The following is a 25,767-nucleotide window of genomic DNA, read 5'->3' on the forward strand; positions in this document are numbered from 1 at the left end:
CCACCAAGGCAATAGTATTCATTGCAGTTGCTCCTGAAGGAGGCCATGATATGGATCCAAATCTAGAACTGAAGCGCTGCTTGTTATGCCTATGATACTGCTTCATCTAAGCATGAGCACATGAGGAGCCTCACATCTTTTCACACAACAGGGACAACGGGCAAGCCTCTTCTTCCAAAGGAATGGTGTAAGTTATCTCTTTAGTGGTTCACATTATCCTCATTTTTGAACTATCAAATCCTCAGACAACCCATATAACCATCTTCATTGGCTGTCTGAGATAAGGTTTCCTGCCAGTGCTTGGGATAGTGGAGAAAAGTATTTAGCCAAGTGCCTTTTCCACAACTCAACAGTGCAATTATAGAGTGCAATTATAGAGTGCAATGCCCATCACGAAGATCCCTAACAATCCCCACAACTTGTCTTTTTCTTTGCTCTGAATTTATATTTAAAGTCCCAAGCAAAACAGGTACAAGCTGACTGAATGGAAAAGGCTCTTCCTCATTTCAGCTGGAGGCAGCCTGGGCTCCAATTCTTTGGGAGGAGGTAGTGAGGACGCCCAGCGGAGCCTCAGAAACCAACTCCCGGCTACCCAATTGAGCTCCGCAGGGTACCGCCCCGAACGCGGCCCCGCCCCTCACCTTGCTGGCGCCGCGCTCGGCAGCGAAGGTGCGTGCGGCGCTCAGTGATTGGCGGCTGCCCGGAGGGGCCCGGCTGTCATTGGCTGCTTGGCCCTCTTTGTTCCCGGTCCCCGCCGCAGGCCGGCTGCAGCCGACTGGGCGGCGGAAGTTTGACCGTGCCGGGCAAGTGGCTGCGGCGGTGGTGCCGGTGTCCCGGCACATCTCCTCCAGTACCCGCAGCGGTGCCAGACGCCAGGTGATCCTGGGCGTGATATCCCCGCCAGGAGGAGAAACCCCCTCTGACACATAGACATGGATTTGGAGGCCAAAGTGAAGAAGGTAGGGTGGCTGGCAGCAGCCGCTTCACCTGCGCGGGGCGCCGCCCCCTGGCTACCAGTGGCTGGTGGGGCGCAAGGGCCGTCAGGCTCGAGCGGTGTCGGGATCTCCGGCGCCCGGGGCCCCAGTACCCGGTCCTTCGGGTAGAGGGGTGTCCGCTGGCCCAACTAACTCCTGAAACCCAGGAGCGACTGAGAGTCGCGCGCGAGGGCGGGCGCGGGACATTTCTCCCTGTCTAATCAAGTCCAACGGTTGGAGGTGTTTGAAACTTTTTCTTAAGATGTTTTGGCTGGGCCTGTGCCTCCCTAGAAGAAAAGGATGAGCTTAGGGCGAGTTCGGGCGAAACCATGACACTACTTCTTCCTGTCTCAGGAAGCTGAACTTTATTAAGCCTTTGTGGTTTGGGGTCACTGATGAGACTTTTGACAGCTCAGACCTCCTCCCTTCCCAGCTTGGCAGTCAAGAGGCTGTCTAGAGTGAGCGTTGATTTAACGTCCTTCCTTCGCAGCAGCGGCTGGTGATGGCGTGAAAGGTGAAGTTTTGGGTTTTTTTTTTTTTTTTTTTTGTCTCTCTTTGGTCATTCATTACTTGACTTCCAAAGCACTGCATTCGTCTTCCAAAGAAAATGTTCTCCTTCTTTGGCAACTAGTCCCAAAGGACGATTGTCAGCGGTGGTTTAGCTCCAGGAGACGTTTCCTGACTGGCTGCCCTCCGGGCTTCAGGACCCATGGCCCTACCTGAGCCGCTCCGTGAGTTTAGGAGACTCACGTTTCCTGGGAGAAAAGGGTGGGGACCAGACTGTGACTCAGAGGGAATGCTGATGTCACATTCCAGTGTAACGTTCTGTGTGAAAGGTCGTCTCATTCCAGGGAATTGATTAAGCTAGTTGCTCCTTGGAGAAGGAAATGTTGCTCCTTATCAAATAAGGAAGGAAGTTCTGCTGAGAGTAAAGGGGGGGAAAATAGAGAACCTAATTTTCTTCTCTTGCTCATTGTGGGTTATCAGCATTGCCATTACTTCATCTTCTAAAGACAAGGTTTCTGACCTAAGCATGAGTTCTGTTTCATGCCCACAGTTGGATTTTTGAAAATATATGCAAGTGCAAAATATTAGGTTAGGTTAGGAGGCTGTTGAAAAATAAAAAGCCTGCAGTGGGGGAAAAAAAAATGTTTGCCCTTTGTGACTAGACTCAGCATCCAAAAGGGAATTCAAGAACAGGAAAACGTAAATTCTGAGTGTACAGTGATTGAATTCTGTTGTCTTATAGTTTGGTTTCTTATTCTTTTCTTTGCTTTTAGATGACACTAAAAGCAAATTGATTTTTTGTTAATCTTGCTTGCTACTAGGAAAGCATTTTGTTTGCCCCTTAATTAGCCTTCTGTTGATGAACGCTTTGCTTATTTTGTTTTTCTTGTGGGAAACAGTGGGTAATTTAGTACTTGTCTAAAATTTTTTGTGGGGGGATCTTGTCTATGATTAAACACAGTGCTTCAAAAAAGACTTTTTAAATGCCCAGATTCTTTGGAAAGGAGGGATGAGTGGGTGAAACCATTCTGTGTTACTGTAATTGCGAATACCTGTCATATATTTGTCAAAACCCACAGAATAAACACAAAGAGTGCACCCTAAAATAAACTATGGACTTTGGGGGATGATGATGTGCCAGTGTAAATTCATCAATTGTAGCAAATGTACCACTTTGATGTGGGATATTGATAAAGGGGTGGGGGGGGGGTCTGAAAGGGGATAGGAGATATATGGGAATGCTGTATCTTCTGCTAAATTTTGCTGTGAACCTAAAACTGCTCCAGGAAAAAAAACAAAACAAAACACCCTCTATTTAAAAGGAGGAAAAAAAAAACACACACAAGTAACATTCAAAAGTGATTTTGAAATTATTTGGGACAAGAAGTAATTCTGAGGGAGAAAGTCCAGAGTTAAGAATTATATGTGCTAGCAAGGGAAAAATCCAGACATTATTTATACACAGTTTCCTTAGTTTCAGAATGTGGATTATCGTAAATAATCGTCTTGATATATGGTGTAATTTTTCTCCTGCATCTTCCCTTTACTTTAAAAGGTTATCTTTTCAACCGAGAATCTTATCCTTCTAATCCTCCTCCCCCCCTCCCCCCACCCGAAGAAAAAGGATTCCATAAATTTAAAACTTTTACAGACAATACCATGACAGTAACAAATCCTGTTTCACTACCTTGTCATCACTGGTGATTCTCAGGGCAAAGTCCTCAACTAGTAAATTGGAAAGTAAAAGATCCCAAAGATGTCCAATCTGATTGCCAACATACCCTCTCTGTGTCTAGGTAGGATCCTTGACAGATTAATGTTCTGTGTATTTGACAGAGTGTTTCCCAGTACAAATAATTTAGAGGTTCCAGGAATACATTTCATAATTTCAAAAAGAAACTTGCATTCCCTTTAGAAATTGTTTTCTAACACATGAGAAGGAAACATTACAATATCATCTTTGATCTTATGAGTCTTCTTACCCTGTTTTGGTATCCAGGATACTTTTCAGGTCTCCCTTCTTTTTGACTTGGATATGCAAGAAAACTGATGGTTTGAATATACCTTTTAAAAATCATAGCTGCAAGTTGAAATAAAGGCACAGCCATTTAAGTAAAACTAAATTTGACTTCTGTTTTAAGATGCATGGCATTTTTTTCCTTTTAAAACCTTTTTACTGTTGTTTTCATAAGAAATTTTCTCCAGGCAGATGACAAATGTTACTTTCCCATTAACATTTCATGTAAAAAGAATTAGAGGGTTGTCTTCATTTCACATCCACCTAGGTGGATGATGTTATTATAAGATTCTTTGTTTTTAAAAGGAGAACTTGGGTGTCCATCATTGGCATAAATTTGGATTAATTACCGGTTAAATACACCATCAGAAAGGCAAGGAATTTTTATAACTAGATTTTACTATATTGTATTTTGTTTGAGATAAGTGAGCTGTTGCTAGGAAGTGAGAGCTAGTTTGGTTATACAGAGTTTTGTTTTAATAATATTTTAGAGTAGAATTTGATTTTTACATCTTTGCCCTTTCTTTGGAGTTACTTGTCTAGATCTCTTCCTTATGTCTTGTGTCTCTTTATTATAATTGACTTCATGTAAGTAGAGCCTGTGTCTGCTTGGAAAAAACAATGACCTTTGAGAAACAGAAACAGAGTCTCATTTTATGGTGAATGCTAAATCATGGCCCACAGCCAGATGTTTTCCTCTTTCCTTTCTGTGTTACTCTCCCCTGAGAGGAGAAGGAAATGGCAACCCACTCCAGTGTTCTTGCCTGGAGAATCCCAGGGATGGGGGAGCCTGGTGGGCTGCCATCTATGGGATCGCACAGAGTTGCACACGACTAAAGCAACTTAGCAGCAGCTCCCCTGAGAATCACTTTTTTCTCTTTAAAAACATACCAGAGAGAAAGAGAACTATAGTAATTTCCCTTAGGCTGCCTGGAATTGCAAAAGAGCTTTTAATATTACACTTTATTCATTGTTTGCCTCCTTTCTAACCTCCATCTTTTGATCCTTCCTGATGTCTTGTGTATTTTTTCTGTAGGACCCTTTTCTTTGTTTCTTTAATTTTAAAAAGATGAGATTTTAAAGATTACAAAGTCACTAAAACATCTTGTTTCTCAGCATCCAAACATGTTCTGAAAGCTTCTGTCATTGCTGAAAAATCAAAGTGAAACCATGTGATTGCAGTTGGAAAGATAACTGAACCACAAAGATTATTTCCATTAGAAATTAGAATGAACCTTTTCTCTTAGGGTGGTCCCTGACTGAAGTGGAAAAGACAAGTAAATGGTGACCTGGAGGTTCAAATCTACACTTGAATTCTCTGCTTGAAGCCATTCTTGCCTGAGAATCATTGGCAAGACTTGGGGTAATGGGAGGGCTTCCAGGGCTTTACCTTAGAGGCAGTTACTCTCTCAGAACAAGTATAGAATAAAGTGTTCCTTAGCAGGGCTTTTATCTCTTTTAAGCCATAGTGAGAGTCATTACATTAATTAGATATGAAAAGTCACTTTTTCTAACTTGCTTTGAATATTGGTTTGAATAGAACTGTAGTAGGTTTTCTGTTGATTTTGTTCCTTAGTCCTGTCCTGTGAAGTTGAATTAGGGGTTTATGTCTCCACTGGCTGTCAAGCTGTGTACCATCACCTCTCTCCTTGACTTTGCTAGCTCACCTTCAATAATACTAAATATTACTAATCCAAGACACACTCCTCACCCTACATGCCCCCTTTTTCCCCCAACACACACATCACCCTCCTTTTTTTTTTTTTTGAAACAAAATAATTTTTATTTCCTAACCATAGCAAACATATACATCCAATATGTACTTCTTCTTGTTACCAGCTAGATGGAAAATCTCTTTCTTCTATATTCCCAAAGCATCTTATCATAACTCTTAGCAAACTCATTACTTTCTCCCTCTAGATTATAGTCTTTCTCTTAACTAGATTGCAAGGTTCTTGAGGGAAATTCATATCCTATTTATATTTGTATAGTTATTTTGTTTTCTGTTCAAAGCAATTTATGAAGCAGACTAGCTTCATTTTAAGGATAAGAAAACTCAGGCTTAGATAGGTTGATCTGAAACTGGCAGAACGTAACTGTGATCTTGCACCATGGTCTTCATAATCCACGTGACTTCCATTATGTCACCTAGCCTGAGTCCTCTGATACTTTTGCTCTGATCACTGCATATATGTTGAATGAAGTACCCTAATAGAAAAAAACCTAAGATGCATTTAAGCATTTTTATTTGTTTAAAGGAATTATATTGGAGAAATGGTTTCTGTTCCAATAAAATTACCACTCTACTGGTTTCCTATAGTTAGTTTATACTTTACCCATGGTCATACGTATGCCTTTAGTGTAAGTTGCCTTTGACATTTTTTGCATGGAAACAAAGTCTAAATAAGTACAAATATCATGAAAAGTAACTTCTGGGAGATTTTACAGTCAAAGAAATTCCATAAGTTCCAATAACGTTCTGGACCATATCTTCTAGAATTCCCAGGTTTTGTTGGGAGCAGTTACAGTGCTGCCTTCTAGCTACTTAATATGGTTCTGAACAATAGCAACCCTGCTTTTGGCTCTTTGTCTCTCAACTAGTGACATCTGGAATTGTATACAGGTACTCATGGTTGGCCTGGAGAACAATCTGTTCTACCTGCTGAACCCCAGAGTTGATAGTAAGCCTTACACATAACATGGTAGGCTACACCTCTTTTTCTCCTAGCCACAAAGTACTCTAAGTGCCACTGGAATGGCAGATCATGCAGCTTAGAATAGAGCAGTTAAAAACAAAAAGTTCAATGTTAGGAGAATTGTTCATACAATAAGATCTATTGAGAAGCAGTAGGAAACACCAAAATGAACTATTTAACGAGGCACTCACTGAACTCCAGGAGGGTACCAGTCTTGTGAGCCTGGAATTAACATCATGGACCACAGAATTAGTCTGAGGGGTCTATTTAGTAGAAAGAAAATGATAAATTGGTAAAAGAGTATTACTTCCTATGTTCTTTTTCTGAAAGCCAGAAGTAGGGATATAGTTTGCCCCATGCTAATTTGAATATGTTTTTTACACACCAAATCACTACAGTGTGTTCAGAAATTAGAAAAGATCAGTAAGTACCCAGTATAGGTAAAGCGCAGTAGTATACAGAAAGATCTTCTGTGGTATATTAGCTTTCTCATGTCTGTTTATCAGTATGATGTTTTAAATTCGCTCTGGGCTGAGAATTAGCAGATCTGGGTCCACTGTAGTCTTTGTGATCTTGGCCACTCTGGATATCAATTTCCTTATCTATAAAAATCAATAGGGGAGCCAAGTGATTTCTAAGATTTCTTCAAACCCAGTTACTCTTTTTGACTTTGGAAAATATCAGTAGTTTACCAAATATAATAATGTTCCACAGTGCTTAAAAATCATACAAGCCAAGAATATATAAATATATATGATTTTCAGTGAAATGGCCTGTATATAAATGTTATATATTCTTATGGAGTCCATGAGAAAATGAAAATTTTTTTCATGGATCTTAGCTGTTTTTTCAGCTTGTTTTTACTTAATTAGTTTGCCTTTTAAATATTTGTGGGGTATTTGAAAACATTAAGTTTAATTCATTTAACTCTTTAGTTTACAGCTTCAAAGGCATATAAATTGCTTTATTAGCATGAGGCAAATAAGCCTAGTCATGATGTATATCACTCTCGATGGTACTTAATTACAGGAAAATGAAAAATAATGGAGCTTTTATTGTCTTTAAAAGTTATCTCTCCTAAAATAAGATGATTCATTTAAAAACTATGTGAGTAGTTTATGTGCAAAACATTTTTCTAAACCCTGGGGGTATAGTATGAACAAAAAGACAAGATACCTTGTATTACAGAACTTACACTATTGAGAGAAAGGATAGAGAAAAAAAAATGACAAAATAAATGATAGAAAGTAAGTACAAATGGGATTATATCCCTTAGTGAACTCTTTACAGGTCAAGAGTACACTAGATTTGTAACACAATGTCCTATTTTAGTGGTGATTCTTGGCATTTATTCCTGGCTTTGCAAGCTTTGTACTTAGGAGTGATTATTTGTCTTAAGTAATGTCAAATGAAAAATGAGAAAGCAGCTTATATGTATTAGAATGTGAAGAAGCTTATAATCAGATAAAGCTAAAATATTTACAGTGTTACACCTATAGATACACAAACTGTCTTTTTCCTGATTACAAATGGGCTTCAAGGGTCATTCCTGTATTGCGTTTCCTGTTTACGATCATTACTAATTTTTGTTTGGTAACTACTGTCATGGTACCTGAAAGAAGGACTTTTAAAAATCCATTTATTAGATCATTGATATATAATACATACAGGAAATTATTTTGCTTTTTACAAAGTAGTGATGTTTAGAGATTATTATATGAATTATGAAATAACTTTTTTAATGATAAGAAAATAGAGAAAAGACTAACCAAATTGAAAATGAGTTTTAGAACCTCAAATTTTCAAGATTTTAAGGAAAAATTAATTTGAAAATTGATAAATTTGTATTTGATCTTTGAGTAAAATCCATGGATTAAAATGTGCCTTAAGCACTGTATTAGAGGATTAAGTTTAGAGGTTATGTTTTTCAGCTATCCAGCTCCAGTCTTTGATTCTCCTATAAAAAAGCTGTGGTCATATTTAAAATAGTTTCACTTATTTTTTTTCCAAGTACCTGATCTACCTAACTCCCTACTTAAATAATAGGAAATTAGAAGAATTAATATGCATGACTATAATTTTCTAATGCAAGTTCAAGCTGTGATTCTAAAATGACTTTTTAACTATTTTTCTTTCTTTTTTCTTCTCAACCATTATAATCACTGTTCATTGCCAGTTACAAAAACTATAAGAAAGAACAGAAGGTGATAGAAGAAAGAACCTACCTAAAGAAACTCACTAGGTATAATCTGGGGACTGCTATGGAAGTATTTCATGTTTCTGTAGTATTTAGCTATAAAAATTGGTTGATTGTAGGTATCACTGCTTTTATTTTGGTCATATTCAACAAAGGAGAAAAGCATTGTTTAGGATTGCCAGTTTCTCTTATCCTTGGCTAGTCAACAATGTTGGACTGCTTGGGTTTGAGTATGGCTTGAGGGAGGGACTGTAGGAGAAGCCAGGCAGTTTGAGGACTGCCAAGAGCACATCTGCCAAGCAACAGCCAGGCTACCACTATGTAAATATAATTAAACTCTGGATGAGGCCGGATCATCCTCAAATCACCTATGCTTCAGTCTGTCTTTATTACAGTGACATTCTGACCACCATACAAATTTTAAGAAGGGGTTTCAGGGCATCTGTTGGTTACATAGCTTCGTATCTAAAACAGTGAGCCTAGCAAAAAAAGAGGCTGAAAGCCTAGCACAGATGCCTTGGTGCTGAGTCCGTTAATGTCTGTTGCCACCATGAACTTATTACCCCTGTTTTGTTTAAAGATAAAGTGATATCATGTTTCATTGCAAAATGACAATGCAAATATTAGGTGTATTTTTCTTTTTATGAGTGTAATATCATGGAAGTCTTGATAGAATGAGTCACAAAGTGAAGGTAAAGAATATATTTCCATTATGGGATACTGGCATACAATACAAATAATTGAGGGTTAAACAAAACAAAGTCACCATTTGTTTTTCATAGAGGATATTAAAATTTCAATTTAGATGTAAAACTACAGAATCTAAATTCCTTTTCTATCAGTATCATCTGTTGAGCTTGTATCCCCCAAACTTCCATGATGTCATCTGTGGTGGATCAAAGAAGGAAGGTAGGCAGGCTAGCTAGTGGGCAAGATGTGAATTAACTACAGTGCTGGATAGAATGACATCAGTGCTATAATACAGTGTTGCTCAAAATATCTGTGTTGAGGAACCATTTTTTCAAAATTCCGAATCTGTCCCAGGCCAATACTTTTTAAAATACAATAAAAACGAGTTACTAAAAGAAAAAAAAAAAAGATAAAAATGAGGCCAATTTAAGAAATATACTAGACATACTGTCAAAGTGCTTAACAATTCTAATTTCTTTCAGTTTCTTTGTATGTTCCATCACAAACTGGTAACCAAAAGTTTGCAGACTGCACACTTTGTAGCACTGCAATAATAGGAATACAGACAACTACGACTACCATTCTCTACCCTTATCAGTGGAGAATATGTTCCAAGACCCCCAGTGGATGCCTGAAACCCCAGATAGTACCAAACCCTATATATACGGTTTTTTCCTATATACACATGCCTATCACAATAAACTGGAAAATTCTGAAAGAGATGGGAATACCAGACCACCTGACCTGCCGCTTGAAAAACATTTATGCAGGTCAGGAAGCAACATTAGAACTGGACATGGAACAACAGAATGATTCCAAATAGGAAAAGGAGTAAATCAAGGCTGTATGTTGTCACCCTGCTTATTTAACTTCTGTGCAGAGTACATCATGAGAAACGTTGGGCTGGAAGAAGCACAAGCTGGAATCAAGATTGCCGGGAGAAATATCAATAACCTCAGATATGCAGACGACACCACCCTTATGGCAGAAAGTGAAGAGGAACTAAAAAGCCTCTTGATGAAAGTGAAAGAGGAGAGTGAAAAAGTTGGCTTAAAACTCAACATTCAGAAAACGAAGATCATGACATCTGGTCCCATCACTTCATGGGAAATAGATGGGGAAACAGTGGAAACAGTGTCAGATTTTATTTTTCTGGGCTTCATTATCACTGCAGATGGTGACTGCAGCCATGAAATTAAAAGACACTTACTCCTTGGAAGGAAAGTTATGACCAACCTAGATTGCATATTCAAAAGCAGAGACATTACTTTGCCAACAAAGGTCCGTCTAGTGAAGGCTATGGTTTTTCCTGTGGTCATGTATGGATGTGAGAGTTGGTCTATGAAGAAGGCTGAGCGCCGAAGAATTGATGCTTTGGAACCGTGGTGTTGGAGAAGACTCTTGAGAGTCCCTTGGACTGCAAGGAGATCCAACCAGTCCATTCTGAAGGAGATCAGCCCTGGGATTTCTTTGGAAGGAATAATGCTAAAGCTGAAACTCCAGTACTCTGGCCACCTCATTGCAAAGAGTTGACTCATTGGAAAAGAATCTGATGCTGGGAGGGATTGGGGGCAGGAGGAGAAGGGGACAACAGAGGATGAGATGGCTGGATGGCATCACTGACTCGATGGACGTGAGTGTGGGTAAACTCCTGGAGTTGGTGATGGACAGGGAGGCCTGGCGTGCTGCAATTCATGGGGTCACAAAGAGTCGGACATGACTGAGTGACTGAACTGAACTGATGATGAAATTTAATTTATAAATTAGGCACAGTAAGAGATTAGCAACAAGAACTAAAAATAGAAAAATCATAACTATATACTATAGTAAAAGTTTTGTTGATATGATTTCTCTCCTTAATTAACTTCCTCATTCCTACCAAAAATGGAGCTGTGGCTTATTCAATGGCATACCCAGTCTCTGCAGTAATTTTTATATTTTTCTGTCCAAACCTATTCCCAAATATTTGTAACCATCCTTTGCATGTGTGCTTGCTAAGTTGCTTCAGTCGTATCCGACTCTTTGCAACCCTATGGACTGTAGGCTGCCAGGCTCCTCTGTCCATGGGATTCTCCACGCAAGAATACTGGAGTGGGTTGCCATGTCCTTCTTCAGGGGATCTTCCTGTCTCAGGGATCAAACCCGTGTCTCTTTGTCTCCTGCAGTGGTGTGCAGGTTGTTTACCACTAGTGCCACCTGGGAAGCACTAAATGGTATAAGTCATTTTAGGGGATCCCTTGCTGAAGTCTTCATGTGGGCTTCATGTTTTCTGGTGCCACATGTTACCACCAACTAGAATATGTTTCTGCTTATGTCTCCCACCCATGAGTTTAATGCCTTTTCCGTCTTAACTAGGCAATTAGCACGTACTGTGTGGCTATAATTTCTGCAGTTTGAGGTGCAACAGCAACACTAACATGAATTTGTTTTTCCTTCTTTACAATTTCATGAATAGAAGATTTCTTCCTACCATAGATCTTAGTAGCATCAGCATATAATTTTTTGCTGCTAAGTGGAGAAATATCCTTTCCTTTCACTTAAAGGAATGACCTTTCCTTTCACTTAAAGGAATCACTTTAAGTTTTCTCTTTGGCATATCTGAATTGCCAGCATCACTATTTCTGCAGTTTGGAGCCATTATTAAGTAAAAATAAGGGTTATTTGGAACACAAGCACTGCAATGATACTGTAACAATCAGTTTGGTAATGAAATTGGCTACTAAGTGACTAACTAGCTGAATAAACTGGTCAAAGGATGATTTGTAACTAAAAGCAGGACACAGCAGACTCCAGATTTCATCACACTACTCAGAATGCAGTTAAAATTTAGGAATTGTTTACTTCTGAAATTTTCCATTTAATATTTTTGGATCATAGTTAACCATAAGTAACTGAAACTGCAGAAATCACAAGTGTGGATAAGGGGCAACTACTGTATTATGAGGTTTCAGAAGCAGAAGCACTATAATTGGGTGGATTGGGAACAACATTATGGAGGAAACATCAGTCAAACTAACTCCTGTAGGATAAGTAGGCAAAGAAGGATTTCCAGGAAGAATAGATAATCTGAACTAAAGAAACATGGCTGCAAAACATCAGTAAACCCTTGGCATTCTCACCATTAACATTTTCAGCATTGACTCTTCTAGAATAAAGCTAAGGTATATGATTTGTGATTTTCCTAGATTACACGTTTGAATTTCGAAGTGTGCCGCTGAGCTTGTACGGGAACCTAATCTACTGCTGAGGATCTATATCTCTCGCCTAATCGTGATTCTTATTTAATGTCATCTCTTGACTTAGAGGAGAAAACATCACACTGGAGTCTAGCTGAGGTAGTCTGGGCTTGGCTGCAAGCTGTGGGTTAGACTATCCTGCTTTGAAGTAAAACTTTACTTTTGCTCTAAATACACCTGAATGCCAATCCTGGGCAAAGTGGAAAATAAAAAGATGGTCTTTTGACACCTTTTACCCCAGATTTTCTGTGCCTTCTCCTCATCGGGCTTTTCCTCTCCAGATTCCCTTGGATGCTTGTCCTTGCCTGGGCAGCCTGCTCTAACAGCTCTTTCAAACCAGTGCCACAGGCCTTTCCCTTCATTCTGTCTCTGAGAACATGCCTGTACTGTTCTCTTTTCTGCATGTGCTCTGATTAGGTAGACAGTCAATGTCAAGACATCACTTAATTGTATAGTCATCCTTACTCCTCAATTATACTCCTAAAGAAATACTGTAGCCCTTAAGCCTGGTAAAAAATGATGGGAATATTCAAGTTTAGGTATGTACAGTCTTTAAAAAGGCTTCTCAATAAATAGCAATATCTGTGGAATCCACTCTTTGAGCCAGCTGTGGAGTTAGTGACACAAGACCAAATTAGAATTGTTTGTCATGATCTAGATTCTTTTAGGAGACTCTTACAGACGCCTTTTGGAATCACATTTTAAAAATACCTTTTATAGCTGATAATTGGGAGTTTCTGAGGCCTGTGTATAAAAGCACATGCATTACAAAGTCTTTCCACTGAGCCAGAGCTCAGCCAATCCTAATTAAAAAATCATTTCGTCGGCAGCTGTAGCCTGTGACACTTTTATAGTCTGCATTGTCTTTCTCAAAGTAACAGAGTTAGGAGGAGGCTCTTTTTGAATAGAATTCACAGAATTGGTGAACAGCTCAGGTGACTGCCTTCATGTAAGAGTTTAGAAATAATTTGATAGTAGTAAATTTGAAAAATGTTTATAAGGAACCAGCATAAACTGAACAGATGCAATACATTTCTTTTTATAATTTACTTACCTAAAATAAGTGCAATCTTAAAAAAAAACAACTAAATTATTTTGTCTCCAATAATATTGTGAGGATATATTAGGTTCTGAAAAAGTATACAGTACTGAAAAGTTAGTTATGAACTGCTGCCTATAAACATACCTAATTTGAATCAAGTAATTTACATTCTGATATCACAAAGAAGTACTATATATTTTTTCCTTTTCATCACCAGAAAAGTTATATAATAAAATAAGGTTTATATCAGTCTTTTTCCAGTTTTATCCTCTGTTCATTAAGGAGGACTATGACATATTATAAAAATTGTGAAATTTTTCTTTTGAATGTATTTCTAGAAATTTCTTGCTAGTCAAACCTGATCGTTTGTATTCTGGTTTGTGACTGTGTTCTAAAACAAGTATGTATGTATGTGTGTACACAAGTGTGTATGTATGTTGAGATGGCTAGAGAATAAGATGAGAGACAAAATCATTCTACTGTGTCTTCTGAAAGATTGTTCCCTGATCTTGACTGAGTGAACAGTTAAACTGAGGGGAATAAAATGAGAGCATTTATAAGGAAAGAGCAGAGTTTTGTTTACTCTGCCCATTGGGGTGGATAGAGACTTAAATATTTGAAGTGGAAAAAAATAGAGGCAAGGGTGGTAGATAAGCACATTTATATCCCCTCCCTTTGTAAAGTCTGTCATTACAGATCACTTAGTCTTAGCATTTAAAATCAAAACAGAATAGAGGCTGTCAAGATGGCCCCCGTTGATCCCACCTCCTAGAATTCATAATCCTTTGTGTTCCCCTTCCCTTGAGTGTGGGCTGGTCCTGGTCAGTAGCTGCCAAGGAATGTAACATGGCAGATGTGATGGTACATCCCTTCGAAGATTAAAGACTTCAGCCTCTATCTTGGGTACACTCACTCTCTGTGGTTTGCTTGGCCTGGGGAAAACTTGCTGCCATGTCATAGGTGCCAGTGTGAGAGAGCTTAAAAGTGGATCTTCCCCAGTCAAGCCTTGAGTGACTACAGCCTTGGTTGACCCCTGACTGCAACCTTGCAAGAGTCTCTGAGCCAGCCCACCTAGATAAGCCACTCCCACCTGCCTGACCCATAGAAAGCTATAAGATGATAAATGTTTGTTATTTCCAGCCCCCAAATTTTGGAGTAATTTGAAAGTAATACAGAGGTTTTCCACTAGGAATCTAGTGATTTGGGAAAAAAAAAAAAAGAATTATTGCAGTTTTTGCTTCATTATATTACCCCTGGACACTGCATAAATATATGGAATCTTCTATACAATATAGTTAATAATTTTCAGTACTAGTGATAAACCTACTTGTTTTGAATAAAGATCTTTCTACTTTGAGAATTAACTTGTTCATTTGCATTTCGTTGTTTCTTTTAAAACATTTTTTTTCCTCTTCCTAAAACATTGTAAGAGAACTATTTTACATCAGGACCCTGGATGTTTCCTTGACTTATGCCCCATACTTTTGAGGGTCCTCTTGTATGTGTGAATGATCACCTCAGGGCTTTCTGTGTAGTGCAGGTGGTTAGCAGACACTCGGGTTTTTATAATCAGTCTCAGGTTTGTCTAGGAAGGAGGAATTCCTGGCTGGTAACAAATAGACAGTCTTTCAGATGAAAGTCTATTGTTCTACAGAAGTTACAGATGAGGAATATGACTCATTTAAATTATTACTTATCTTCAGAGTCTCATTTTAGAGGAAAAAATAGTGATTTTGTAGTTAAGCTCAGGATTTGGAGTTAGAAAGGCCAAGATTCAAATCAGCTCTGTCAGCTTTTGGCAGATTGCCCACAAGATAGTCTTAGACAAATTACTTAATCTCTCCAAGTCTCAGTGTCTTTATTTGTGAAATAGGAGTAATAACACTTTCCCATCAGTTGTCTTGAAAATTCAATCAGGTGATGTATGTATTGTGCTTGGTAAGTATTCGTGTCTTAACAAATGGTGTGCGTGCATACTAAGTCGCTTTAGTTGTGTCTGACTCTATTTTTGTGACCCTATGGACTTGTAGCCCACGAGGCTCCTCTGTCCATGGGATTCTCCAGGCAAGAATACTGGAGTGGGTTTCCATGTCCTACTCCAGGGGATCTTCCCGACCCAGGACTTGAACCTGGGTTCCTGTACTGTAGGCAGATGTCTTACCAGCTGAGCTACCAGGAAAGCCCCTAACAAATAGTAGTTGAGGTGTTTTTATTACCACTTCCACCTTCACAACTACCAGTGGTCATTAAGAAAAAGCATAATGAGAATTGCTTTAAGGTACCCTAACAAAACTACAATTCATTATTGTTTCCTAGAAAAAAGCAGCAGGATCTACTTCTGGTCTTCGTCAAAAATGTTACTGTATTTATTGAGGTTGTGTAGATGTTTTAAGTAACTTACAATTTGATTATATCCCAGACCAAAGTAGAGAAATTGCCTTGGTTACAGTCCTTATATCACTTAACCTAAGACTGGTACTGCCTTAAAGAATGTAGAGAAAGACTGAGTGGGAGTTATCTATTTAATTTGTTAAAGTTCCAGGAATATTGACCCAGTACCTCCAGAATAGAATTTATTATGAACTGTTTAGACTGAAAGATCACTTGTTTTCTTTTCCTTCTTATCACAGTGATTTGTTAGTGATGATTTACTACTATATGTGAACAAAAAAATGTCAGTTCATTTGTCTCACAGTGGATTTTGTGATATAGTTTCACGAAGGGCTCTGCCTTTGTACTTCATGCACTGAAAAGCTGAAAGGATGTGAAAATGAATTCTAGAATCTGTTATGAAGAGTTTTATTTCCACTTGCTTCTGAATAAGTGGTCCTGACAACTAAAGATCCTTACTTGATTATTTTATCTTGGTATAATATTTTGATCTCAAATTAAAATTTATATTTCTTTCTATTTAAAAAGGATTAATATATTAAATATTTATCTGACCCGAGGTCTTTGCATGTTCCTGATCTGTACGTAGGCACTAGTGGTTAAGAACAGGCATTCTGCGGTGCAGCTGACCTTAGACCTGTCAGCAGTTTTCTGCTTTAGTTTCTTCACCTGGATGAAAATGCAGAAATAATTAACAGGTTTCATAGCATTGTTATGAGTATAAAATGAGATGACCCAAGTGAAAATTTACAGCCATGCCTGACAATATAATGGCTCAATAACTATTTGCCATTGCAGTTATTATCACCACCACCCCTGCCAGAGCCCTTTTAAAATCTTTATTTATTTTTTTGTGAAAAGTAATGGAAATTCCTTGGTGCTATGTCATAAATGATTTGATTAAATTAAAGCAAGTATTAAAAAAGTAGATAATACTTTCTGGCATTTCTACAAATCTCAGGCTCTGCAGCAGGCATCAGGAATTCAAATATGAACTAGAAACTCAGTCCAGTGGAGTAAATGAGTATCATAGTATAGAAAAAAAAGGGCTAAATAATAGAATTTGAACTAAGACCAATGGAATTCAGAAGAACTCTGCTGAGGATGGTTCAGGAAGGATACAGAGTAACTGCTGTTTGAATTGGGTATATACAGATGAAGGAGAAGAGGAATGAGATCCAGGCAAGGGAAAAGCTCATCTAGAAGCAGAGCATGGCTGGAGGGGGAGGGCTTCGAGGAAGGGAGTTGTAGGATCGAGGGTGGTGCCAAGTTGAAAGGCCTTTCTCTGCCAGGCTGAACTCACTGAAAGTATCTAACAAGGGTAATATTACCATCACCTTTGGGTTTTATTAAAATAATTTGGGGAGCAGCGCTATGACCTTACATGAAGGGAGTGATCAGTTTGGAGAGTGTGAGCCCAGGTTGATGTGATAGAAATTTGGACATCAACAGGAAAGTGGAGATGTAAGAGCAAAGTGTAGTTTTTAACAGAACTTGGACATTAAAAGCCTGACTTTGACAAGGATAAAGAGGCCTGCATGCCCAAGTTTGGGTAACTAGGTAAGTGTAATGACTTCTTCTTCATGCTTCTCATGTATTTCTGAATTAAGTGAGAGATGGAAAGTTTTTGTTCTTCTGAGCAAAGCAAAAAACAACCGCAATTTTACTAGGAATGATTAATCATACCTCTTAATCACAATAAGTTACTTCTTTGTATTCCCACCTAAAAAACTTGACAAACTATATGAAAGTTGAAGTCTTTATGTTTAAGTCTGGTTTTCTGTGTACTCTGACCTTTTTTTTTTTTTGGTGGTGGGTGGTCACTGAGAATCTTAGTAGATATTGGGAAACAGGCATTGAGCTAAAAAACTAAAACAGTTTAAACTCTTATGTTAGATATTAATGAAAACATACCAATTTGAAGTTGGGTTGAGGGGAAACTTCAAAGATTATACCAGGTTTCTAGAAGAGCCATATGCTGAGAAGAATTATTTATTTAGAAATTTAATTCCTTTGTCTGGAATATTCACTTCTGTGAACAAGATCTAAAATACCTGGGTGTAATATGAATATATGTGTGTATACATATATATATGTGGATGAATAGATGTGTACATGTACAGAGAAAGAATATATATGTATTTCATATAATCTACCTTGGTCAGCTTCATTCCAAGGTGATTAAAGAATTCTTAGTAACACTTGTGTGTTTAGTAACCACATATGATTTTTTGCTCCAGAGGGAAATTTGGTTATGAAAACAGCATGAATCAGATGATCTCACTATGAATACTGAATAATATCTTCCAGATGTAAATTGTATCCAAATCAAGTCAGACTGTATTCAAAATACCAGATGTTCCCTACTTTGCTTTTTCTTTAAAGTATCTGATATGTAATACCCTTTCCTGGGTCAGAAGGGTCACCTGAAATATTGCCAACCTATGTGGTTGCCTGAAATTATAAATATGGAGAAATTGATCCCATTCTCATTTCTCTCTCTGAAATAAGCAGGAGATGAGGGATATTTTAGGCACGGATCACAGTGCTATATGTTCAGTATCTGGATCCTGTAGTTAAGGATATTTAAAAAGCTTATTTGTCTATGACTAGTATTTCAGGATAAATATTATACAGTCATTTTTATTTTTTCAAAGGACCTAGATAGTTATTCCTAAAGCATTACTGTAGTTTTCCCAAATATAGTCAATCCAAAGGACCTGTTTTCTTGGACACTGAAGAAGAAAAATTAATCTGTCATGTCCTTGTATTGATGCTGGCCAGAATATGTTACTAAAATTATATGAAGTAGACAACTTTTGGACTTGTGTGCTTATGAAAAACACGTGTTTTCAGGCACCAAGTGTTGACTCTGCAGGGACTACTACATCCCATTTGCTGCTGAAATAATTATGTATAATAGAACTGCGTCTTACCCTCAGAACTTAAATTTTGTGTTTCCTATGTAGTTTTTAAACTACTCTTCCAAGCTGAATTCCAGATGATTCTGACCTGTTAGAGCCAATAATACATTAGCTTTCTCAAATAATTATTTGCTATTTAGTATTTAAATGTTAAGCTGGTGACCATGCTGAATAGCAACTGAGATGAAGTTAATCTGAAACACAATTTTCAGCCATAATTTTAGAATTGAAAAGTGTCTTAGAATTGATCTAGTTCAATTCCTTCATTACCTAAATGAAGCCTAGAGAAGAAGAGTAACCTCTAAAATCAATGGACTTGGTCGTAATTCCTTAGGACCACATCACAGTTTTCCTGACTCTCTTCCAGTGCTCTTTCTACATTTTCACCATTTAGTCATGTAATTCTTGATCATTAATACCTGATATAGTTAATTCTCATCCATATTACATGTAAGCACATATAAGCACATACATATATAAGCACATACATAAAACACCAACATGTATGACCTTCCTGTTCTAAACAGCCAGGCTGCCTTAGGTGAGGAACTAATACTTCCTCTACCATCCCCTTCCACACACTGTGGATATCATTAAATAACTTCCTTGTTCTCATCACTCACCAAAAATTCTCCAGCCCAGAAACCTGGGCAGAAACTAACCTATAAGATCTGAATGTCTAAGAGTAGTAGCCGTAACTCTTGAGGAAAAGAGAAGGACCCTGACTGACCAAAGAAAGCAGTCTGTACTGTGGGTAAAGGGAAGCATGAGGTATAGAGAGAAGAATTCTGGGTCCTGGACTTAAGGGAATCCTGAACACTAAGGAGGAAGAGAAGTTGGTTGAGCCCTTAGAACAGATGGTATTCCAGACCCGCAAACTGAGACTAAGAAAAGTTGGAGAATCCAAGCTCTTATGACCTCTGCCCAAAAGAGTCTTGGAATAGGTCTTGAGAATGTTCCTGGGGAAGCTCTGGCTCTGAAATTCATTTTACTACAAAGTAGACTTAGTACATTTTACTTCATTTTATATGTTTAACTTGTTAAAGGGAGAATAGCAGATGCCTAAATTGGTGCGGGAACAAAAGCAGAAGGAAGTTACCTCATACCAGTAGAGATATGTCTGCTGGGGTGCAATTTTATCATATAAATTGGGTTGAACAGGATTAGAGAACACATTATACTCTGGATTATTACTTAATCTGGAAGTAGGCAATCTATAAAACACTGTTTTCCACAGATCTTTGTTGTTTGAGTATGATACAGAGTTTGTGCTTTTGTATCCTAACAGAGTTTGATAAAGAGGGTAAGATTATGGAAGAAGTTCCCATCCCAGTAAGTGGCATAAGTTAGAGATCTTCAGTGCTGGGTGTTAAGGAGGTTGAGTTTATAGCTTCATTTATATCTATAAAATTTATCTTAATGAAATTCCTCTAAAGAAAGTAAGTTTATTGCCAGTCTGAAACTCTGATCACTTTAGCTGCTAAAATGGTTTTGAAACCTAGGTCCTTTTTTTCACTTGTGTGTTGTTTTTTAATTAGAAACATTGGGTTGTAACAGGAGAGTTTGTGTATCATATTGCTGTGACCTCATTCCGCTCTCTTTCATTTACTTGTCTCTTTGTGATATTTTGAGTCTCCTCACTCCTTATGTATGGACCCCAGGGGAAGAGGAATGTGTGTGTGTTTGGGAAGGTGGGAAGGGACACATTCTTCAGGTGGACACAAACCCAAACTGCAGGAAAGAAGATGAAGTTGATCTTCCAGGCAGGCCAGCGGGAGTAGAACAACACTGGAGCAGTGCTTTCTGAGCTTTCCAGGGCAGACTGCAGAAGTGTTTTCTCAAATTACTGCTTCTCTCAGAGTTAGGTCTCCTAGTCTCCCTGAGGGTCTTCCTGAGGTTTGGCCAGCAGAACTTAAGAGGGGCTCTTGCTCCCCAATTCCCCATCCCACCCTATGCCTGCATGCCTTTTCTCTAGGACCGTCCTCTGTAGAGTCTCATCTTCTCTCTGGGGATGTCTTCTTTTTTAAACCTGGTAACCTAAGACATGGTGCCAGATGCTTCAGGAGATTTATTTGTTCCTCAGGAAAAGAAAAAAAAGGATAGAAAGCCCCACTTGGCCGCTACAAGACTGGCCTTATCACCTCTCATGTTCTCTAAGAGTTCCTCAACTCTAACCATCCTTCTTCTGTCACGGGCTTCAAATACGGTGTCCCTTCTGCTTTGAATGTACTTCCTCCTCTTTACTGAGTTAGATGTTCATCCTTTCCAGCTTATTTCTTGGATTACTTGTTCAAAAGATCTTTCCCATCCTCCCTGCCTGATTCATGGTGTCTCTTTATATAGGTTTCAAAGTCATCTCCATTGAGAGGCATTGCAGGAGGCTTGGGGCTTGTAGTCCTTTTCCTTGAAGCAGAAATGAGCTAGGGAATCTCTTTGGAAAATGGAAGGGCTCCCACTGGACACCCTACAGAGTCTGCCCCAGCAGCACTGCTGCTGCTGCTGCTGCAAAGTCGCTTCAGTCGTGTCCGACTCTGTGCGACCCCAGAGACGGCAGCCCACCAGGCTCCCCCGTCCCTGGGATTCTCCAGGCAAGAACACTGGAGTGGGTTGCCATTTCCTTCTCCAGTGCATGAAAGTGAAAAGTGAAAGTGAAGACACTCAGTCTTATCCAACTCTTAGCGACCCCATGGACTGCAGCCCACCAGGCTCCTCCATCCATGGGACTCTCCAGGCAAGAGTACTGGAGTGGGGTGCCATTGTCTTCTCCGGCCCCAGCAGCACAGTAGAGCACAAGTCAGACACTGGGTTTTAGGTTAGTTTGCTGTTGACTGGCCGTGTAACCACCAGCAAATCATCTCCTCTAAATTTTGGTTTCCTGATTTCTTATATCAAGGGGATGTCTAGGCTTCTCCAGCATGAAAAATATGTGGGCACTTTAAAAGAGTAGATGTTCATGGAACACCACCAGTTCTAATAGCTCTCATGAATAAATGGATAACAATTTTAAGAATATTAAAAAGCAGGTAGGAAAGAAACAAATTGCCCCTTTCCAAGGCTGACATCCCCAAGAAAAAGAAATGCAAAAAGGCCTTACAAATAGCTGAGAAAAGAAGAGAAGCTAAAGGCAAAGGAGAAAAGGAAAGATATACCCATTTCAGTGCAGAGTTCCAAAGAATAGCAAGGAGAGATAAGAAAGCCTTCCACAGCAATCAGTGCAAAGAAATAGAGGAAAACAATAGAATGGGAAAGTCTAGAGATCTATCTCCTCAAGAAAATTAGAGATACCAAGGGAACATTTCATGTAAAGATGAGCACAATAAAGGACAGAAATGGTATGGACCTAACAGAGCAGAAGCTATTAAGAGGTGCAAGAATACACAGAAGAACTATACAAAAAAGATCTTCATGACCCAGATAACCATGATGGTGTGATCACTCACCTAGAGCCAGATATTCTGGAATGCAAAGTCAAGTGAGCCTTAGAAAGCATCACTATGAACAAAACTAGTGGAGGTGATGGAATTCCAGTTGAACTATTTCAGATCCTTAAAGATGATGCTGTGAAAGTGCTGCACTCAATATGCCAGCAAATGTGGAAAGCTCAGCAGTGGCCACAGGACTGGAAAAGGTCAGTTTTCATTCCAGTCCCAAAGAAAGGCAATGCCAAAGAATGTTCAAACTACCACACAGTTGCACTTATCTCACATGCTAGTAAAGTAATGCTCAAAATTTTGCAAGCCAGGCTTCAGCAGTACGTGAACCGTGAACTCCCAGATGTTCAAGCTGGATTTAGAAAAGGCAGAGGAACCAGAGATCAAATTGCCAACTTCCATTGGATCATCAAAAAAGCAAAAGAGTTCCAGAAAAACATCTACTTCTGCTTCATTGACTATGCCAAAGTCTTTGACTGGGTGGATCACCATAAACTGTGGAAAATTCGTTAAGAGGTGGAAATACCAGACCACCTTACCTGCTTCCTGAGAAATCTGTATGCAAGTCAAGAAGCAACACTTAAAACTGGACATGGAACAATAGACTGGTTTCAAATTAGGAAAGGAGTATGTCAAGGCTACATATTGTCACCCTGCTTATTTAACTTATATGCAGAGTACATCATGAGAAATGCTGGACTGGATGACGCTCAAGCTGGAATCGAGATTGCCAGGAGAAATACCAATACCCTCAGATATGCAGATGACACCACCCTTATGGCAGAAAGCAAAGAAGAACTAAAGAGCCTCTTAATGAAGGTGAAAGAGGTGAAAAAGTTGGCTTAAAACTCAACATTCAGTAACAATGATCATGGCATCCGGTCCCATCATTTCATGGCAAACAGATGGGGAAACAATGGAAACAGTGACAGACTTTATTTTGGGGGGCTCCAAAATTACTGCAGATGGTGACTGCAGCCATGAAATTAAAAGACACTTGGTCCTTGGAAGAAAAACTGTGACCACCTAGACAGCATATTAAAAAGCAGAGACATTAATTGACCAACACAGGTCTCCTTCTAGTCAAAGCTTTGGTTTTTCCAGTACTTATGTATGGATGTGTGAGTTGGACTATAAAGAAAGCTGAACGCCGAAGAATTGATGCTTTTGAACTGTGGTGTTGGAGAAGATTCTTGAGAGTCCCTTGGACTGCAAGGAGATACAACCAGGCTATCCTAAAGGAAATCAATCTGAATATTCATTGGAAGGACTGATGCTGAAGCTGAAACTCCAATATTTTGGCCACTTGATGCAAAGAACCAACTCATTTGAAAAGACCCTGATGGTGGGAAAGATTGAAGGCGGAAGGAGAAGGGGACAACAGAGGATGAGATAGTTGGATGACATCACCGACGTGATGGACATGAGTTTGAGTAGGCTCCAGGAGTTGGTGATGGACAAGGAAGCCTGGTGTGCTGCAGTCCATGGGATCACAAAGAGTGGGACGTGACTGAGCGACTGAACTGAACTGAACTGAACTGATGCCTTCAAGGCACTTGCAATCTAATGTGCTTTCCAGACTGGCACTGAATTCTCCCAGCATCCAAATATCAGCCACGTTTATTCAAAAAACTACTCTACGTAAAGTATCAAGGCCTTTGAGACACTTAGGAGAAACCCGCTTATATGGTCAGTACTGTCTGAAATTTACAATCAACAGATTACACAAGTACATAAACATAAGCATACCTGTTACATGCTAATTAATACTGCAGGGTAAGTAAGTGCTGCAGAAGTTTTTCCAGGAATTCACAGGAGGGGTATAGTAGTTAGTCATGATGCAGTGAGTAAAAGTAAAATTTAAAAGGCTAATTGTCATTTCCAAACTTAAATTACTTGAGTAATTTTAAATATCTGGAACTGTGAAAAGGAGCTGGACAGGATTGAGCAACTGAACTGACTGAAGGCTGACTTTGTAAATCAGCAATGAGTTCTTAGTATAAAACCTCTGCTAACTGATTGAGGTTCTAGTTATATTAGCTGAGCTTCCAAGTTTCATTCAGAAATACAGAATGAGGTGGCATTGGTCTAGTATGTTTCTGATATTTTAGATCAGTATTGCTCAAACCAGATGATTCAGATTTGAAGGCAGGCAAGAATTTGTTTAGGTGGCCATTTAACTTAGAGGCAGAATCATACTTAGTTCTCCATATTATATAAGCCAGTAAACCTTTGTTTCAGGATTTTATACACAGCTACAAACATATAAGTTTGTATGTGTGTGCATATTCTCTTTCCTGAGATAAAATGTATTTCTTTTTTTTTAATATTTATTTAATTGGAGGCTAATTACAATATTGTATTGGTTTTGCCATACATTGACATGAATCCGCCATGGGTGTACATGTGTTCCCTATCCTGAACCCCCCTCCTATCTCCTTCCCCATCCCATCCCTTTGGGTCATCCCAGTGCACCAGCCCAGAGCACCATCTCATTCATCGAACCTGGACTGGCGATTCATTTCACATATGATAATATACATGTTTCAATGCCGTTCTCCCAAATCATCCCACCCTCGCCCTCTCCCCACAGAGTCCAAAAGACTATTCTATACATCTGTGTTTCTTTTGCTGTCTTGCATACAGGGTTATTGTTACCATCTTTCTAAATTCCATATGTATGTGTTATTATACTGTATTGGTGTTTTTCTTTCTGGCTTACTTCACTCTGTTATAATAGGCTCCAGTTTCATCCACCTCATTAGAACTGATTCAAATGCATTCTTTTTAATGGCTGAGTAATACTCCATTGTGTATATGTACCTCAGCTTTCTTATCCATTCGTCTGCTGATGGACATCTAGGTTTCTTCCATGTCCTGGCTATTATAAACAGTGCTGCAGCGAACATTGGGGTACACATGTCTCTTTCAATTCTGATTTCCTCAGTGTGTATGCCCAGCAGTGGGATTGCTGGGTCATATGGCAGTTCTATTTCCAGTTTTTTAAGGAATATCCACACTGTTCTCCATAGTGGCTGTACTAGTTTGCATTCCCACCAACAGTGTAAGAGGGTTCCCTTTTCTCCACACCCTCTCCAGCATTTATTGCTTGTAGACTTTTGGATCGCAGCCATTCTGACTGGTGTGAAATGGTACCTCATAGTGGTTTTGATTTACATTTCTCTGATAATGAGTGATGTTGAGCATCTTTTCATGTGTTTGTTAGCCATCTGTATGTCTTCTTTAGAGAAATGTCTATTTAGTTCTTTGGCCCATTTTTTGATTGGGTCATTTATTTATCTGGAATTGAGCTGCAGAAGTTGCTTGTATATTTTTGAGATTAATTCTTTGTAAGTTGCTTCATTTGCTATTATTTTCTCCCATTCTGAAGGCTGTCTTTTCACCTTGCTAATGGTTTGTCAGTTTTATTTATCCTTTCAAAGAACCAGCTTTTGGCTTTGTTGATTTTTGCTACGGTCTCTTTTGTTTCTTTTGCATTTATTTCTGCCCTAATTTTTAAGATTTCTTTCCTTCTACTAACCCTGGGGTTCTTCATTTCTTCCTTTTCTAGTTGCTGTAGGTGCAGAGTTAGGTTATTTATTTGACTTTTTTCCTGTTTCTTGAGGTATGCCTGTATTGCTATGCACCTTCCCCTTAGCACT

The 25,767-nt window shown here is 38.9% G+C and overlaps 1 protein-coding gene across 2 annotated transcripts in view; it reads left to right on the plus strand.

The window, feature by feature from the left end:
• The first annotated feature begins 703 nt into the window (after positions 1-703).
• The window catches only part of TES (testin LIM domain protein), a 56,085-nt gene continuing 31,021 nt past the window's right edge, over positions 704-25,767 (plus strand). Inside the window, exon 1 of one of the 2 annotated variants that reach the window (XM_027539588.1) lies at positions 704-959. In XM_027539588.1, the coding sequence (XP_027395389.1) occupies positions 933-959 (27 nt within the window). In that variant the 5' untranslated portion in view covers positions 704-932. Of the gene's footprint in view, positions 960-1,385; positions 1,489-25,767 lie in introns of those variants that run through there. The other variant, XM_027539589.1, reaches the window with a different exon arrangement.

This window comes from Bos indicus x Bos taurus, chromosome 4, assembly GCF_003369695.1.
Source record: "Bos indicus x Bos taurus breed Angus x Brahman F1 hybrid chromosome 4, Bos_hybrid_MaternalHap_v2.0, whole genome shotgun sequence".
NCBI lineage: Eukaryota > Metazoa > Chordata > Mammalia > Artiodactyla > Bovidae > Bos > Bos indicus x Bos taurus.